The sequence below is a fragment of the Mustelus asterias genome, chromosome 4, assembly GCF_964213995.1.
Source record: "Mustelus asterias chromosome 4, sMusAst1.hap1.1, whole genome shotgun sequence".
NCBI lineage: Eukaryota > Metazoa > Chordata > Chondrichthyes > Carcharhiniformes > Triakidae > Mustelus > Mustelus asterias.
The window spans coordinates 31,428,523-31,447,425 of NC_135804.1; the positions used below are offsets into that span (position 1 = coordinate 31,428,523).

General features: G+C 41.6%; 1 protein-coding gene across 5 annotated transcripts in view; it reads right to left on the reverse strand.

Moving 5' to 3' along the window:
* Positions 1–18,903, reverse strand: part of znf507 (zinc finger protein 507) — a 63,253-nt gene that overhangs the window by 20,927 nt on the left and 23,423 nt on the right. For all 5 annotated transcript variants that reach the window (XM_078210782.1, XM_078210781.1, XM_078210783.1 and 2 more), the window contains exons 2-4: positions 14,128–16,483; positions 13,372–13,480; positions 10,471–10,582 (exon numbers count right to left, since the gene is read on the reverse strand). In XM_078210782.1, coding sequence (XP_078066908.1) covers positions 10,471–10,582; positions 13,372–13,480; positions 14,128–16,422 — 2,516 coding nt within the window. In that variant the 5' untranslated portion in view covers positions 16,423–16,483. The remainder of the gene's footprint in view (positions 1–10,470; positions 10,583–13,371; positions 13,481–14,127; positions 16,484–18,903) is intronic.

Below are 18,903 nucleotides of genomic sequence, written 5' to 3' on the forward strand. Positions count from 1 at the left end.
TGATGAACAGTGGTGCAAATGGGATCATCTTAACAAATGAACAATTAGGAAATAAACAGAAAAGACTAAGAAGGGGTTGAGTTAGAATGGATGAATGCAATATCAAATCAGGTACATAAAGAGAAGTAGAAAGAGAGAAAGAAAAAATGGATTTAGAGACAGAGAGACAAAGGGCAGAATTTTCTGTTCTGGAGACTAAGTCTGGTGGCAGGAGGGGAAGTCAGAGTGATTCCCGCTGGGTGGCAGGATAGCTGAACAAACATGATTTTCTGCTGTTCAGCTAATTAATTATGCACCTTCAAGGAGCTCAGAATCTTGTTACGGGACAGACAGGGAATCACCCGCTCTGCCATTACCTCATGGGGTCATATTTAAATGGCACCTGGACACACAATGCAAGCTAGGAGCTTCGAACCACTCCATGTCGAAGAGAAGAAAGCAGCCTTGAGCCTCATGGTTCAGCGACAATTTGCTGGGAACTCCTCCAGGCTGTCTGGAAAAAGCAGGAGGTGATGTTTCCATGGGATGGAAGGAGGAGGCTGTCCCATCTGAGCATGGAGTTCTGGTATTTGGGCATGAGGGTGGTTAGTTTAGGCTGGGCCAAAACCAAGTGCAGGAAGAGAAGGAACAAGCTGCTGCCCTCTGCCAGGATAAGCAGACCATCTATTCACTGCAAACTCTCACTCTCATAAAGGAATCAGGCAATATAAATGCACAAGGGTGTCACACACGACCAGCAGGTGGGACAGCAGCATGAATGTGTGCTAGCCACTTTAAACTCTTCAAATCATGTTAGTTCCTAGCTATGATAGTCACGTAGCTTCTCAACTGCTCATTGACCCTATGGCCTCGCAACTAATCCTTCTATCTTTCCATAGGTCAGGATATTGCGTAAAAAGAGAGAACAGGCAAAGATGGGAGGTGGCATCCAAAAATTTATCCAGAATAGTTTCAAAGCTGGCAGGAGAGGAGAGAGGCTGTGCCTGCATGGAAGAAGAGATTGGCCTCTCCCACCACCCAGGTTGCATCCAGTAACCATCTACAATATGTGGCTATTGACAGAGTGATCTTTAATGTGTGAGCCTGCTTAGTGAATCATTAATTTTCTTTTTTTTTATGCCAGGTACCAGCAAGAAAAGGAGAGGACATCACCAATGAGATGTCACAGCTCCAGCCCACCTCTGAGGAGGAAGCTTTAGTATCCTTTGAGGAAGTGCCGTCATGGCATTCAGCTGCACCCTCCACCAGCGCTGATAAACACACCTTAGTGGATCCTATCTCTGGACCAGGCCCAGGCTCACAATCTGGTTATTATTTCATAGGCAGAGGTTCATAGCTGGAGGACACAGTGACAGAAGTCTTTGACACTCGGAGGACTGCTGGAAACCAGACCTCAACTGAGTCTAAGTCAGATAAAGTGCCTCTGAACCCAGCACCAAAATACCTCTTGGAGATGCAGAGACAGGCAGGAGAACATCTGGCAGAGTTGTCAGAGGCTGGCCACAGACTGGACTGAAGGCTGGAGGAGTCCATCCACATTCTGTCTGCTGTCATGGTACCGACATGCAAGTCTTCATGGGAAGGGTGGCAGCTGCATTGGGAGACCAGCTTCTGCTGGATCTGCACTCCATCACTCTAGCCATTGGTGTGTTTCAGCAGTGGCTAGGTGAGAGGGAAGCAGGGCACCTGGACCTCCTTCCAGGTGCCCCTTCTTTTCAAGAAGTCAGGGATGGGCCATTGGGCTCCCACAGGGAGAAAGTGCACCAGTCAGGCATTCTGAGGGCATCGATCCAAGACACTCCAAGGGTGCACTAGTGCTTCACCTCCCCTCTGCCAGTGACCCCATCATTTCCAGGAAGTCAGGCGAAGGAGCGTGCACCTGTACCTGAGCAGGAGACTCATGGCAAGCCAGGGCCTTCAAGCCACCAGACACTCGCCAATGCCATGTCAGTCAGCAGGGCATAGTAGGCTGTCTCCATCTCAGCTGTGGATGTTGGGGCTACACCTAGATATAGTGCTCGGGTTAGAAACACTAAAAAGTATTGAATGCACACTGAGGGCATGGGTGTATGTACACTTATTGTATATAGTTGTCACTTTTGTAAATAAATGTTGAATCTATCCTTTTCCAAGCCTCAAGGATTCCATTTTCATATTATTTGCTTCAAGGTTTTATGGTCAGCTAAGGCTCCAGAATGTTGATCGCCAATGGAGTCCCATCAGCAACTTCAATGGTTTCATTTCTCAGTAGTCTATAATGGCACATGTGCAACATCAGACAATGCCCATCATCTGTAACTGTGCTGTATGGCCAATAATCCTGTCAGTCAATTATCGCAGGTGATCATGCTTTGGCCTCAGGAGAAGTGCTCATTGAGCTTATGGCATTTACTGCTGCTGTTGCACTGATATTACTTGTTTGTGGTTAGCACAAGTAATCGTGGTGACTTAAATCCGATTTGTCTGCCTCAAGTGTCATTTTGAATGATTTTGCAGAGAAACTGTATTTGGGCACTGTAATAACAGCAACCGAAACCTAGTCTTCCATACCGCCTGGCATAAAACATAGTGGGCGTCTTTAATGCTTGGTGAATTGTCATTCCCAGTGAACACGTGCTGAACTAGGCAAGTAGGGATACAATAGAATGGACACCTTAGCCTTGACTGCAAAAGGGTGAGTGTATGATTTAAGACTTGTCTGTTCATCTTGCCGAAGCAGTTTCTGGAGCTCAAATGGATTTTATTTGGACCTGCGTGCATCCTAAGCAAGTAGTCCTTGAATTAAAGGCATAGCATTCTACTTGAATTGGAAATCATTGCATGACAGGAATTTCAGTGACTTAGGACAGAGAGACAGGAATGGACTGTGTCCTGTACCGCCTTCTCTCTAAGGCCTCTTAAAGCTCCATGCAAGAAACAATGCTACCTTGCCTGATTTGTCCAAAGAATGTTTCGCCTTAATGCAAAGGCCATCTAGGACAGACACTTAAGGCCTCCGTGATTGTAGGATCCCAAGTGGTTGCACCGTAGCAAACTACAGCCCTGGCGAAGCACCATCAGTGAGGAAACTGTCAACAAACCTCATACCCTAACTGCATGATCAAGAGGTTAATACTTCTGGTTTTTATGATGTGTGACTGATCAGTGACTGATAGCCAAGTTCCGCACACACGAGGACGGCCTCAACCGGGATATTGGGTTCATATCACACTATTTGTAACCCCCACAGTTGCCTGGGCCTGCAGAGTTTCACTGGCTGTCTTGTCTGGAGACAATACACATCTTTTTAGCCTGTCTTGATGCTCTCTCCACTCACGTTGTTTTGTTTCTTAAAGACTTGATTAGTTGTAAGTATTCGCATTCCAACCATTATTCATGTAAATTGAGTTTGTGTCTTTATATGCTCTGTTTGTGAACAGAATTCCCACTCGCCTGAAGAAGGGGCTTGGAGCTCCGAAAGCTTGTGTGGCTTTTGCTACCAAATAAACCTGTTGGACTTTAACCTGGTGTTGTTAAACTTCTTACTGTGTTTACCCCAGTCCAACGCCGGCATCTCCACATCACCACTGGAGAGCCCCAGCTGAGTGGTCCAAACATTGGAAACACATCTCCAGGAAGCCTATCGTCTGCTCTATCAAGGACCTGATGGCAGAATATGCAGTATTGTATCTCTTTTCAGCAACACTATAGCAAATGGATGTTATGAACCACATCTTCTGGAGGTATCCCAGATCAACAAGGAACAAAGATCTGTGGCACCTGTGAGTGAGTCAAGATATAAGGGGTGTGAGCGCTTCCAGGCTACCTAGCACAAACATGCAGGATTTGTATTCTGTGATCACAAATTAGCTGGACATTCAAAGAGTGAAATTCTTTATGATTGACAAATCTCACAGGGAGCTCTCAAGGCCACATGTACAGTCGATGGCGGCTTGCACTTGTGGGAAATCAGATATCACTGTGAATTTCACAGCTCCAGTAGCCTGGTTTCTGGCAGCCATGTGAAACTGGACATACTGGTGAGTTCTAGCGAAAAGGGCATCTGTCACCTTCCTTATGCATTTTTCAAATTTGTTTTTAATGACATGTGGGCATCGCTGGCTGGGCCAGCATTTATTGCCCATCCCTAATTTCCCTTGAACTGAATGGTTGCTGGGCCATTCCAGAATGTATTTAGGAATCAGCCACATTGCTGTGGATCTGGAGTCACATGTAGCTAGACCAGGTAAGGATGGCAGATCCTAAAGGACATTAGTGAACCAGATAGGTATTTACAGCACCCGATATGTAGCAGTGACAACTTAAAAGGAAGACACAAGAACGCAAGGACGACGCCATTTGGCCCCTTGAGCCTGCTCCACCATTCAATAAGATCATGGCTGATCTTTCCCTGGACTCAGCTCCACTTACCCACCCGCTCACCATAACCCTTAATTCCTTTACTGTTCAAAGATTTATCTACCCTTGCCTTAAAACCATTCAACAATGTAGCCTCAACTATTTCACTGAGCAGGGAATTCCAAAAATTCATAGCCCTTTGGATGAAGAAGTTCCTCTTCAACTCAGTCCTAAATCTACTCCCCCTTATTTTGAGGCTATGCTTCCTAGTTCTGGTTTCACTCGCCAGTGGAAACAACCTTCCTGCTTCTATCTTATCTATTCCCTTTATAATTTTATATATTTCTATAAGATCCCCCCTTATTTTTCTAAATTCCAACGAATATAGTCCCAGTCTACTCAGTCTCTCCTCATAAGCCAATCCTCTCAACTCCGGAATCAACCTCATGAATCTCTTCTGCACCCCCTCCAGTGCCAGTATATCCTTTCTCAAGTAAGGAGACCAAAGCTGAACACAGTACTCCAGGTGTGGCCTCAACAGCACCTTATACAGCTGCAACATTACCTCCCTGATTTTAAACTCCATCCTTCTAGCAATGAAGGACAAAATTCCATTTGCCTTGTTAATTACCTGCTGCACCTGCAAACTAACTTTTTGTGATTCACGCACAAGGACACCCAGGTCCCTCTGCACAGCAGCATGCTGCAATTTTTTACCATTTAAATAATAGTCCATTTTGCTGCTATTCCTACCAAAATGGATGACCTCACATTTACCAACATTGTACTCCATCTGCCAGACCCTTGCCCACTCACTTAAACTATCTATGTCGCATTGCAGATGTTCAGTGTCCTCTGCATACTTTGCTCTGCCACTCATCTTAGTGTCATCTGCGATTTCTGACACACTACACTTGGTCCCCAACTCTAAATCATCTATGTAAATCGTAAACAATTGCGGTCCCAACACTGATCCCTGAGGCACACCACTAGTCACTGATTGCCAACCAGAAAAACACCCATTTACCCCCACTCTTAGCTTTGTTAGTTAACCAATCCTCTATCCATGCTAATACATTATCTGTAATACCGTGCACCTTTATATGTAGCAGCCTTTTGTCCGACACCTTGTCAAATGCCTTCTGGAAATCCAGATACACCACATCCACTGGTTCCCCGTTGCCCACTGTGCTCGTAAAGTCCTCAAAGAATTCCATTAAATTAAACATGACCCGCCTTTCATGAACCCATACGGTCTTCCCAATGGGACAATTTCTGTCCAGATGTCTTGCTATTTCTTCCTTGATGATAGATTTAAGCATTTTCCCCACTACAGAAGTTAAGCTAACAGGCCTATAGTTACCCGCCTTTTGTCTACCTCCATTTTTAAACAGTGGCATCACATTTGCTGTTTTCAATCGGCGGGAACCGTTCCAGGGTCCAGCGAATTTTGGTAAATCACCACTAGTACATTTGCTATTTCCCCTACCATCTCTTTTAGTATCCTGGGATGCATTCCATGAGAGCCGGGAGAATTGTCTACCTTTAGCCCCATTAGCTTACCTAACACTGCTTCTTTAGTGATATGATCGTTCCTAGGTCCTCACCTGCTGTAGCCTTCTTGTTATCAATTTTTTGGCATGTTGTGTCTTCCACTGTGAGAACCGACACAAAATACCTGTTCAATGCCTCGGCCATTTCCTCATTTCCAATCATTAAACCCCCTTCTCATCCTCTAAAAGACCAATGTTTATCATAGCCACTCTTTTCATTTTATATATTTGTAGAAACTTTTGCTATCTGTTTTTATATTCTGAGCAAGTTTATTCTCATAATCTATCTTACTTTTCTTTGTAGTTTTTTTCGTGGCTGTTAACCTTTAAAGATTTCCCAATCCTCTAGTTTATCACTAATCTTTGCCACTTTGTATGCATTTTCTTTCAATTTGATGCCCTCCTTTACTCCCTTAAATACCTATGGCTGATTATCCCTTTTTGTACAGTCCTTCCCTATCACTGGTATATACTTTTGCTGAGCACTGTGAAAAATTGCTTTGAAAGTCCTCCACTGTTCCTGAATTGTCCCACCCTCAAGTTTTTGCTCCCAGTCTACCTTAGCCAACTCCTCCCTCATCCCTTTGTAGTCTCCTTTAAGCACAAGCCACTGGTATTGGATTTTACCTCCTCACACTCCATCTGTATTTTAAATTCAACCATACTGTGATCACTCCTTCCGAGAGGATCCCTAACTGTGAGATCATTAATTATTCCGGTCTTATGACACAGGACCAGATCTAAGATAGCTTGCTCCCTGTTAGGTTCTATTACATACTGTTTGAAAGTTAATTGGCAATTAATAATTATCACTTGTTAACAGGGTATTTATACTGTTAATTACTAGACTTAATGTGTTGTGGTGAATTAGTGTGCAAATGCTGCATCCTTGTGAAAATCACAAAAGTCCAGCAACTTGTGGATGATTGTAATTCATGAGGTACTAGGGCCATTTCCTCATGATTTGCATGTGAAAATCAGTGTGTATTGTTCGGACAGTGTTATTTTTCAGCAAAACATTAGCAACTTGTAAGCAAAATTGAAGCCTATGGGTTTAAAGAGAGAGTTGCGGTTACAGACAAAGAGACAGACAGCAGAGAACAGCAGTGAATGGTTGTTTTTCAACTGAAGGAAAGTGTGCAGTGGTGTTCCTGCCAGGTCAGTTTTAGGACCACTGTTCTTTTTAATATATATTAATGAACTGGACTTGGATAGGTAGGATATAATCTTGAAGTTTGTAGATGACATGAAACTCAAATGTAGTTAGCAACAAGGGAGGTAGATGAAGTGACAGATGAAATTTAAAGTAAGGAATGTGAAATTATACATTTTGTTGGGAAGAATGAGGATATGCAATATAAACTAAAAGATGCATTTTAAAGTAGGTGCAGGAACAGAGATACCTGTACAAAAATCAAGGAGGTGGCAGGACAAGTTGAGAAGGCTGTTAATTGGCAGCCATTAATAATGATCACATTGTTAATGGGGTATTTACATTGTTAATTACAAGATTTAAAGTTCTGCTGGGAATTAAATGTGCAATTGGTGTCCAAGTGCAGCAACGTTAGGATCTTGGGATCCTTAGTTTTATTAATTATGCTATTGAATAAGGAAATTATGTTAAATCTGTATAAAACACTGGTGAGGCCTCAGCTGGAGTATTTTGTTCAACTCTGGGCACTATACTATTAGAAGGATGTCAAGGTCTTAAAGAGGGTGGAGAACAGATTTACCGGATTGGAATCAGTTATGTGGAGAGCTGGCATTGTTTTCCTTAGTAAGAAGTTTAACAACACCAGGTTAAAGTCCAACAGGTATTTTGGTAGCAACTGCCATTTGCTACCAAATAAACCTGTTGGACTTTAACCTGGTGTTGTTAAACTTCTTACTGTGTTTACCCCAGTCCAACGCCGGCATCTCCACATCACTGTTTTCCTTAGAGCACAGAAGGTTAACGGGAGATATAATAGATAGATTTTGAACATGAATGGTTTTCACCCAGTAAATGAGAAACTGTTTCCAATGGCAAAATGGCCAGTAACGTAGGTTTAAGGTGATGGGCAAAAGAACCAAAGGTAACATGGGGAAACTTGTTTTCTATACAGGAAACTGTTGATATCTGAAATGCACTGTTTGAAAGGGAGGCGGAAGGAGATTCAATTGTAGCCCTTAAGGGTGAATCGGATAAATACTTGAAGGGAAAGAAATTTGGAGCTATGGAGAAAGAACAGGGGAATGTGACAAGTTGGACAGCTCTACCAAACAGTCAGCATAGGGACAATGAACTGAATGCCTCCTTCTTTGTTGCATAATTCTATGGTTCATCGATTCCGTAAGCTTTCGGATACTGATGGAAAAGGACAAGTGTTGTCCTAGGGTTGGGTGCTAAATTGGGGGAAGGCTAACTATAACCGGATTAGGCAGGATTTGGAGGATGTTGTTTGGGAGAGGCTGTTTGAGGGTAAATCCACATTTGGCATGTGGGAGTCTTTTAAGGAGCAGTTGGTCGGAGTACAGAGCACGTGCCTATGAAAAGGAAGGACAGGAAGGGCAGGATTCAGGAACCGTGGATGACCAGGGAAATTTCGAGTCCAGTCCAAAAGAAAAAGGATGCATACATGAGCTCTAAGCAACTAAAAACAGATGAAGCATTTGAAGAATACAGGGAAAGTAGAAAAGAACTCAAACAGGGAGTTGGGGGGCAAAAAGGTGTCACGAAATATCCTTGGCAGACAGGATTAAGGAGAATCCCAAGGCATTTTATACATATATTAGGAATAAGAGGGTAGCTAGAGAAAGAGTTGGTCCACTCAAGGACAAAGGAGGGAAATTGTGTAGAACCAAAGGAAGTGGGTGAGATCCTTAATGAGTACTTTGCATTGATATTCACAAAGGAGAGGGACATGTCGATTGATGGTGTCTCGGAGGTGTGTGTGTAAATCCTTTAGAACAAGTCATTGTTACGAGGGAGGAAGTGTTAGGTGAATTAAAAAGCATTACGGTAGACAAATCCTCAGGGCCAGATGGCATCTACCCAGATTACTGAGGGAGACAAGCGGTGAAATTGCTGAGCCTCTAACAGAAATCTTTGTTTCCTCGTTGGCCACTGGTGAGGTCTCAGAGGATTGGAGGATAGCCAATGTTGACCCGTTATTTAACAAGGGTAGCAAGGATAACCCGGGTAATTATATGCCAGTGAGCTTGATGTCAGTGATAGTGAAATTCTTGGAGAAGATTCTTAGTGATAGGATCTATACACATTTGGAACTGAATGGTCTTGTTAGCGACTGACAGCATGGTTTTGTACGAGGGAGGTCATGTCTCACTAATTTAATTGAGTTTTTTGAGGTGACAAAAATGATTGATGAGGGAAGGGCTGTGGATGTTGTCTACATGGACTTTAGTAAGGCTTTTGACAAGGTCCCTCATGGCAGGCTGGTACAAAAGATTAAATCTCACGGGATCAGGGATGAACTAGCTAGATAGATTTAGAACTGGCTTGATCACGGAAGACAGAGGGTAGCGGTGGAAGGGTGTTTTGCTGACTACAGGTCTGTAACTAGTGGTGTTCCATAGGGATCAGTGCTGGGACCTCTGCTGTTTGTAATACATATAAATGACTTGGACTGATTAGTAAGTTTGCAGATGATACTAAGATTGGCGGAGTTGTGGATAGTGATGAAGGTTGTCAGAGAATACAGCAGGATATAGGTAGGCTGGAAAATTGGGCAGAGAAATGGCAGATGGAATTTAACCTGGACAAATGCGAAGTGATGCATTTTAGTAGATCCAATTCAGATGGGAGCCATAAAATAAATGGCAGAACCATCAGGAGCATAGACACACCGAGAGATCCTTAAAAGTGGCGGAACAGGCGGAAAAGGTGAAGAAAGAATATGGCATGCTTGCCTTCATCGGACGGGGCATCGAGTACAAAAGTTGCCAAATTATATTACAGTTGTATAAAACATTGGTTAGGCCACATTTTGGAATACTGTGTCCAATTCTGGTCACCACACTACCAGAAGGATGCAGAGGCTTTGGAGAGAGTACAGAAAAGGTTTACCAGGATTTTGCCTGGTATGGAGGGTATTAACTACGAGGAGAGATTGAATGAATTGGGATTGTTCTCCGTGGAAAGACTGAGGATGAGGGGCGACCTGATACAAGTTTATAAAATTATGAGGGGTATGGATAGGGTGAACAGTTGGAAGCTTTTTCCCAGGGCAGAAATGATAATTACAAGGGGGCACAAGTTCAGGATAAGGGGGGAAAGGTGCGGGGGAAGTTTTTTTTTACAGAGGGTCATGGGGGCCTGGAATGCACTGCCAAGTGAGGTGGTTGAGGCAGATATGTTAGCAACATTTAAGACTTTTCTGGATAGACACATGAACAGATGGGGAATTGAGGGATACAAGCGGTTGCTCTAGATAGGACAACGTGATTGGCGCAGGCTTGGAGGGCCGAAGGGCCTGTTCCTTTGTTGTTCTTTGATTCTATGAAAGTCTGGCGCAATACATTCAGATGTATGCTTACAAAATTTAGCACGGTACCTGGCTAGATTTTACAGTGCACAAACCTGTAAGGTCTATCAGAGTTGTGGATTCTTCTGTGGTTTCTTACACCAACATATGTCGAACTTGTGTAGTCACACACATCACACTTGTACAGTTTCTGGGTTGCCAGTATTTCTAGATATAAAGGAGTCATAGAATTAATACTAAGAATTGTTGAGGATATTAGCTCAGAATTGACATAAAAGGCAATACAGTCAGGATTTATAAATATACATGCTACTCGACGTAGGTATCTTTTATTATATCACGTATATACAAGAGTGTTTACACAGGATTTTATGTCAGGGCTTGTTGGCACCCAGGGTTGATGGGTGGCAGTTAACAAGAAGTGGAAAGATACAGAAAATAAAGTATCTCAATGGCACAGCAGATTTTTTGCCTCATTCCTCATCTTCATCCCAGCAGGAACACTGTTGTAAATATCAATCGTGAACAGGCTTGCTCAGCATCAGTTCAAGATTCTAGAGGGGATGCCCAATATTTAAAAAAGGGGTCAACATCTAAGAATGTTTGAAAATAAAGTTTAGTATAGTAAGTAAAGGAAGCTATCATTTTAATTTAACTTTGCTGGATAGTGTTGCCACCCCAACCTTTACTGCATAATTGCCATTTGTAGTTAGAATTACTTTCATTAGAGAGCATTTAAAGACAAAGAAATAAAATATAGCTGCTTGTGAATCTTAACTGTTTGTATATGTGTCTCAGTCCTCCTGCGCAGAACCAAACTTCCAAGTACCTATTCCAACAATCATTCAAATTCACAAATGTGGATAAACAGAGATAGCCGTCAACAAAATAAAAATCTTGAATAGCTCCCAGATTGAAAGAAATCTCAGTGGAACTATTAAAAAGGTAGCTGGACGCAAAGCTATCAATCAACTCCACATCCAGTTAGTAAAGCTTGGGAAACCAATGCTCTTCCAAAAGACATGAAAAAGGCTATGATCTTGCCTTTTGTAAACGGAGATGAGTCTCTAATCAGACTGTCAAAATATTGAAGCCATTACTCCATCAGTGGCTGCAAAGTAATTTGTGGCTCACGACTGCTCAGCAGTCTGTAACAACACTGTTACAGCATCCTGAAGTCTATAGCGGATGCGTGTATGTGAAATGTTTATACTGAAACAAGTAACAATTTTTCATTGCTTATGATGTCTTAACTATGTTCAATCTCAACATCTGTGTTTCTGAAAAATTGAATTATGTACTAGAGTATCTAGCATAGTTAATACAGAGGTTTGATTTTAAATGCATCGTAGATAGTTTTACATGAATTGGAAAGGGAAAGACATCATGGCCACAGACCACAATTATTCAGTGGACAGCAATCATTACAGAAACTCCTGTAGCAGACTTCTTTGCCTTTAATTCAACAAAATAATTGGACTGCAACACAAACTGGCAGGGTCTGAAATTCCATCACCAGCACGTTTTATAGATGACAAAATAGTCAAAGCAATCAGCCAGTATTCCGATTTGCATCCAACTGCAACATTCAAATCAATGGTACAGCAACTGAATGAAGATATTCATCCACAATTTATCATAAAATATCTATTAAGTCATATAAAATTTTGCAAGCTTATGCAGGCATGTTATTTAATCCAGTCAATAGCATTTATACATTCAAGCCAGCTACTAAAGCATCCCTTCTGAGCTCATAATAAAGAGATTTATACTTACGTTACACAGCCTTGAAATAGTTCTGAGACAAAAGCTAGGATTAAGCTCCTTTACAAGTCCTTACTGCAACATTTGTGACTGTGCTTAATCTTCCCAGTACACACTGGAACTGATATTTATAGAGAGGTGGTGAACTGTGTTAGCAGCTGGCAAATCCAGAAATGCCAGGTTCACAGAGGTCTGGTTGAATTAAAGGGCAGAACTTAATTAGAATGTTTTTACTTCCTTTCCCACCCAGATTGAAAGACTGTCAGGGTACAGGGCTGGAAAGTCAATAACACAAGACAGCAATGAGGGCTGCTGGGGAATGGAGATTGTGAAGGGGAGGGAAAGGGGATGTGGAAATAGTGGGATAGTGGGGAGGGGCATCTGGAATCTTCAGGTGGAGGAGGGCTCTGTAAAGCATGAGGAATTAGGGGTTGGCTAAAAATTGCAGGGAATGAGGGAGGTTGAGATTTTGTGGGGGTTGGGTGGTCATGTGGTGTGGGAATCTAAGGCAAGTCACAACAGGTGCAAGTGAGGGACCATGTGGAGGAAGTAAACCTGAATGTTCTTCCCCATAAATGGTGTGGAAAAATACATACGTCTGGTACTGGCAGTTCCTGCCTTTCTTCAGCCGCCTTGGGAAACCCAGCCAAATTTAAATTTAAGCAGCTGTCAAATTTGAGGAATTCAACCTTATTAACATATTGAAATCACTGATCTGCCTGTCCACAGTACATTCCTGGACAATTCCAAACCCACCCTAGTTAAACCGGAAGTAGCTGCATTTGCAGTGGGTCGCAGGTCAGGTTGCACATTCGTAACAATTTAGCCACCACCCCACATCCTGTCCATCTTTGTGGGGCTAAAATGTTGCTCATCCATTCTCCTGGACAGAAGACAATGCAATACCTTGAGATAGAGCTTGGATAAACCAATTGACAAAAGGAGCAGATATCATGTTGCCAAAGGCGAAGAAACTATATCACTGTTGAAACAGAGCCAGATAAAAACTTTGCAGCCGTAACTTTTCTCTTCACTTCAAACATCTGCATCTTTTTCCATCATACATTCTGTACCAAAAGGACATTTGCCTAATTGGAAAGCAGGCCATCTATTCAGAAATAAGCCCTCTTAACTTCACTTACAGGTCCAAGAGAAATCTAATTATCTCGCATATCTGCAATTAGTGACACATTTTGCACATAAGAATACATATATACAAATATTCACATTACCCTCATGTGTGCTTTCAGTTTCTCCTCTACTACGGTCAGTATTTTCATCATTTGTTGAGGAAATGTCAGAGAGGCCATGTTGTTCACATTCATGATTCCGAAGTTGACTCTGTCAGAAAGGTGCCCAGAATGTAAAAAAAAAAGTCATATATTGACATAAGATGAATCCAACAAACTACAAGGAGTCAAAGTTAAACATGGTAATCTTTCACTTTACAGAAAACATTTCACTAATTTGTAGAATTACAATGATTTAAATTCACTAAACGAAGAAAATATTTAAAAGTATGCATTTGCAAGGAAGAACTCAACAAGGTACTAGAGCATTTTTAAAACCAAAACTGAAGCAATTTCTCAGAAACATAATAATGATTTTACAATGTTAAATCCACCGTTTATTAAAATAATGGTCAGTTTTCTTAGAACAATGTCTGATTAGGCCTCTAAATTCACAACTATCTCACCTACTGTTAAATACAGAATGATTCCTTAATCTTAATGGGACAGTTTTTTCAATAAAAAAAGTCCCAAACTTACAAACGATTATAATTCAAACTGGACCTTGAATGATTTAACACCTTTGAGAATGTTTTAATTGTATCACAGAACTTGAATGATATGCAATACTTTACTAAATGATATGCAAAGCCAAACCAAAGGGCTGCAGTTTTACTTTAGTTTCTATATATATATATAAATATATATATAAGTGTTACACTTCTAAATAATGAAACTCTCTCATTAAAGTCAGTTTACCTTGTAATAAAATGTTTCACTGCACCGCTTACAGTGATATATTCTAGTCTTACAGTGATTTATCATGTGACTCTCCAGACTATTGCTATCAGCAGCAATGTGATCGCAGATTGGACACTGGTAAGGTTGCCGTTGACGGTGAACTCTTAAGTGCTGCTTGATGTACCCCTTGTTACCACTGCTATAGTGACAGAGGCGACAACGGTAAGGCCGCTCTGTGTTGGGTATATACTCCACTAGGTTTCCTGGTGAACTCAGATCATTTGAAGGTTGACATTGTGCATTATCCTGTAATTCCTTCAGGATATCTTCATCAGAAGCATTTTGGTCAGTTCTTTCTCTCAATTTTTCAATTACAGTGAGTAAAGACATGCTGATGCCCATCTTGATTGGTACTTCAGAAAAACCAGATTTAGCCTTATCAAGCTGCAAGTCACTGCTAGTACCATCTAGAGGATAACCATGAGCTGGAGAAACGGAAGTGCTGACTTCCATACTTCTCTGTCCTGTATCAGGCTCAGGATTTTTAGCATTTGCCCTGGTTAATTCTGGTGCTCTTGTTGGCATTGCAACAAGGGCTTCAGCAGCCAATGAATGAAGCCTCAAAGATTCAGAATTAGTTCTCCTTCGTGCTGGTGGAACATTTTCATCAACTGCCACAGGTTCTGTAGGTTTTAAAGCATTATTACTTTCTTCAGGATTCCACCCCAAGGCTGCTGCTTCCACTTCAGCTGTACTGTTACTTTGTTGATACATTTCTGAAGAATCTTCGCAATAGATCATGTGAGACTTTTCAGAGATAAGCCTCTTCTCTACTTCAATATCTGGTGTAATCAGGAAGTGCTTTTCTGGGACAGTGTCTCCAGCTCCTGGGACACGCTCCACAATAACATTGACATGTCCCACCTTGTTAGAACTGCAGCTAATGATTTTCTGTGCAGAGGAAAGCAGGCTATCAGGAATTGTATTTTCCTGTTCACAATCCAATATTAGAGGCTCCTCCTCAACAATTTCCACGACTGTAGGACTCGGTACTTTTGAACAGGTAATATCAGAATCTTTCACAGTTGTTTCAGATAGTGAGGGCTTGCAATCGAATGAGTTCATTGCAGTAACTGCAGTCACATCACAAAACTGCAATTGATTTGAACCAGTGCAGTGCACACTTTCTGATTTATTTGTTGGTGAGAAAACAATTATGGGTTCATCCTCATGAGTTGTGAGAGCTGTAGAAGAAACTGCTGAGGTAGCTGGCTCACACACTTCCTCAAAAATTGGATATGAACAATCTACTTCACCGGCATGTTTCCATGCATGCGTTTTTAACATTCGTTGGCGATCACAAGCGTAACTGCAAATTAAACACCTATACATGCCATACTGGTCAAATGTATACCACTTTCTTGAGCCTGACTCAGTGTCCAAACCAACACTTCCTGGTTTTGTTCTGCCTATAGTACTTGACTCTAATTGTTGCTGAATCTGTGGCAACTGTTTTCTCTGCATTTGTGCATCCTCAAGATGGATCCAAATATGAGCTTCAAGCTCTTCTTGTTTTTTTGAAACAAAGCAACACTCAGAACACATCAATACCACTTCACTTGATTTTCCATGTAGCTCAAAGTGCTCCTTCAACTGTGGGAAAGTCAGCGAACTAAATTTGCATAAATTGCACTGATATCGAGTGAGTTTCCTGTGCAAATATTTGTGTTCTACGAGATCTTTGGAAACTGTAGTGGCAAAGTTGCACTGTTCACATGTGTAGATCTCAGTACTGTTATGGCTGCGTATATGTGCGTAAAAGACAGATTGTTCTACAGTAACAAAGCCACAGACAGAACAACAGAAGCTCTTTGAAGTGTCAGTTTTAGTTGCAGAGTTAATTGTGCTCAGGTCTAGTCTATTACAACTCTTCGGCAGATCTTCTGTCTTCGGATAGGACTGTCTGACTGTGGTGCCATCCTTCAATTCATCATTGTTTGTGTCTGCAAGTTTTTTGGCTGTACTCTCACAGTTGTCAGCATGCTCAAATATTGCACTTTTTGAGTCAGCGGTGCTGGAATAAGGCCTCTTTTGACCAGCCAGAGAACACTGCTTTGATCTTCCTTTCTCCACAATCTTACTCAATTTTTCAATAACCCGAATTAGCGAACCCGACCGTTCCATTTTTGTTACAATTTTACTATCCACAAACGAGCGAGTTGCAATCTGCTTCAAGAGGTGTTCGTCACACTTATGCTTTACTGTACACCCATGGCTTTGTGGTTGAGAATCCGCAACAACATCTGAAATCATACTGTCCGGTCTGTTGGTGTTGTATTACCAGAGCAACACTGCTCTATTTTTTTCAGGGTACCTACAAAAGAAACAAAACAATTTTTAACTCATTAATCTGAAGAACACACATTACCATTAGTAACTTTTGTGGATAGTAAAAATAAAACTTACTTTTTCAATTCGGGCAAGCATACACAAATATATTTAACATTTCACCAGATCCAATTCCAACTCTGTGTAGCTCACAAAGAACTTAATGTGGGAACCTTTTGCTTTAAAAATTATTTGAAATGTTCTACACTTACATTGTCAAACTTCATTGTATACACCCAAGTCCAGGTATAGACAATTTGCATTTATGTAACATCTTTAACAGAGATTTTAAAAAACCTCATGGTTTTTCTGGAGGCATAAGAAAGAAAGACATGTCAAAGGAGTGTTAAGAGAGTTTCAAAAGAGATGCAGGTGAAGAAGCAGAAGGATTTAAGGAATGGAATTCTAGAATGTGGGTCCTTCGTGGCTGAAGGCTCAACTATCAGTCAGGGGACAAAAGGATTTCAAAACATGAAGAATCAAAGTCAGAGAAATGGAATGTGAGGGAAGGGAAAGACTTGGATAGCAGTGCTGTAGACTGTTAGAGGAGGTAAGCAGTGTGAAACTATGTTAGGATTTATTGATGGAAATAAGAATTTTAAATTTAATACTTGGTGAACAAGGAAGGACATGGGTGATGAGTGAGCAGGCCCTGGAGCAGGATAGGAAATGGGCAGCAGAGTTCTGAATGAGCTGAAGTTTGTAGAGGGCAGAGGATACATGCAAAGTTTGCGATTTAAATTGTATTTTCAGATGGTTCCTGGTGCAGGACAACTGCCCATGGGAATTTCGTACTTCAGGCAATTGCAATGCTATTCTTACCTGTGAACTTACAGGAGGGATTCCATAGCACATGTTTGGGGCACCCCCAAAGCGTGGAGCTCAGAAATTACAGCCCATTAGCTTTGGGGGCTGCCTTGAAAACTCAAGGAATATAAAAAAAGCAGCCAACTGAGGCTGCTCAGTTTGTCAGTTTCTAGCTGTTAACTCAGAATAAATGAATGCATTTTCTGCAGGATCAAACTGTTCCCTGCTTGGACAAGAAAATATTCCTCTTCTTCAACTACATAATGCTCCTTGCAATCATCATCCACAACTAGGGGGTTACCTTGCCACACCTTTCCTTTCTTGAGCACTTCATTGTCTCTGTCCTGCCCAATATCCAGCCTTGGACTGAGCCACAATTTACATTAGTTAACCACCGGTAACAGCAAAACCATTGTCTTTGATGCTTGCCACTAACTCTATCCCCATTTCTAGCCACTGTCTTAGCCTTACTCAAATGTCTCCCAACCTTGGCATCCTGTTTATCCTTGAACTGAAATTATAACCCCACATTTTTCCAATCACCAAGTGTGTGTAATTCAATGCCTACCTTAGATTACCTGCTGCTGAAACCCTCATCCATACCATTGTTAACTTAGCTATTCCAGATAATCAGGATTCCAAGTGACACAAAAATGGGCTCATCATTTTCCATTTCTTTCTTTCTTATGCCTCCAGAAAAACAATGAGGTTTTTTAAAATCTCTGTTAAAGATGTTACATAAATGCAAATTGTCTATACCTGGACTTGGGTGTATACAATGAAGTTTGACAATGTAAGTGTAGAACATTTCAAATAATTTTTAAAGCAAAAGGGGCGGCACGGTAGCACAGTGGTTAGCACTGCTGCTTCACAGCTCCAGGGTCCCGGGTTCGATTCCCGGCTCGGGTCACTGTCTGCGTGGAGTTTGCACATTCTCCTCGTGTCTGCGTGGGTTTCCTCCGGGTGCTCCGGTTTCCTCCCACAGTCCAAAGATGTGCGGGTTAGGTTGATTGGCCAGGTTAAAAATTGCCCCTTAGAGTCCTGAGATGCGTAGGTTAGAGGGATTAGTGGGTAAATATGTGGGGGTAGGGCCTGGGTGGGATTGTGGTCGGTGCAGACTCGATGGGCCGAATGGCCTCCTTCTGCACTGTAGGGTTTCTATGATTTCTATGAAGAGTCGGGTGAATATGCAAGTTGCAAAGCAGAAATACATCCTTCGTAGTTGTATATAGATGGTAACAGAAGCAAATAGCAACATAAATGCAGAATTTACTTCCATTTATGCAACTTTCTAGTTCACTAACTTACAAGTTAGTTGCTTTGCTGCAAATCCAGGAGCTGGTATCAATGAATATATAGCAGATTATTCCAATCTGTTCATTCAGTTGTAGTTGCAATTTTCCATGCATCTTTCAAACTCATGCTAAGACCACAGTTGTTTAGGTGATAAGTAAATATAGCTGGTTTTAGAACATTTTAAACAGCTACTATTACAGTAGAACTCCATCCTGCTGATGCAAACAAGCTTAGGTGCATTCAGTAAAGCCAGCTTTTTTTTTGTTGGCTGTTTTACAATTACTTATTGACAGTGTGAGGTGA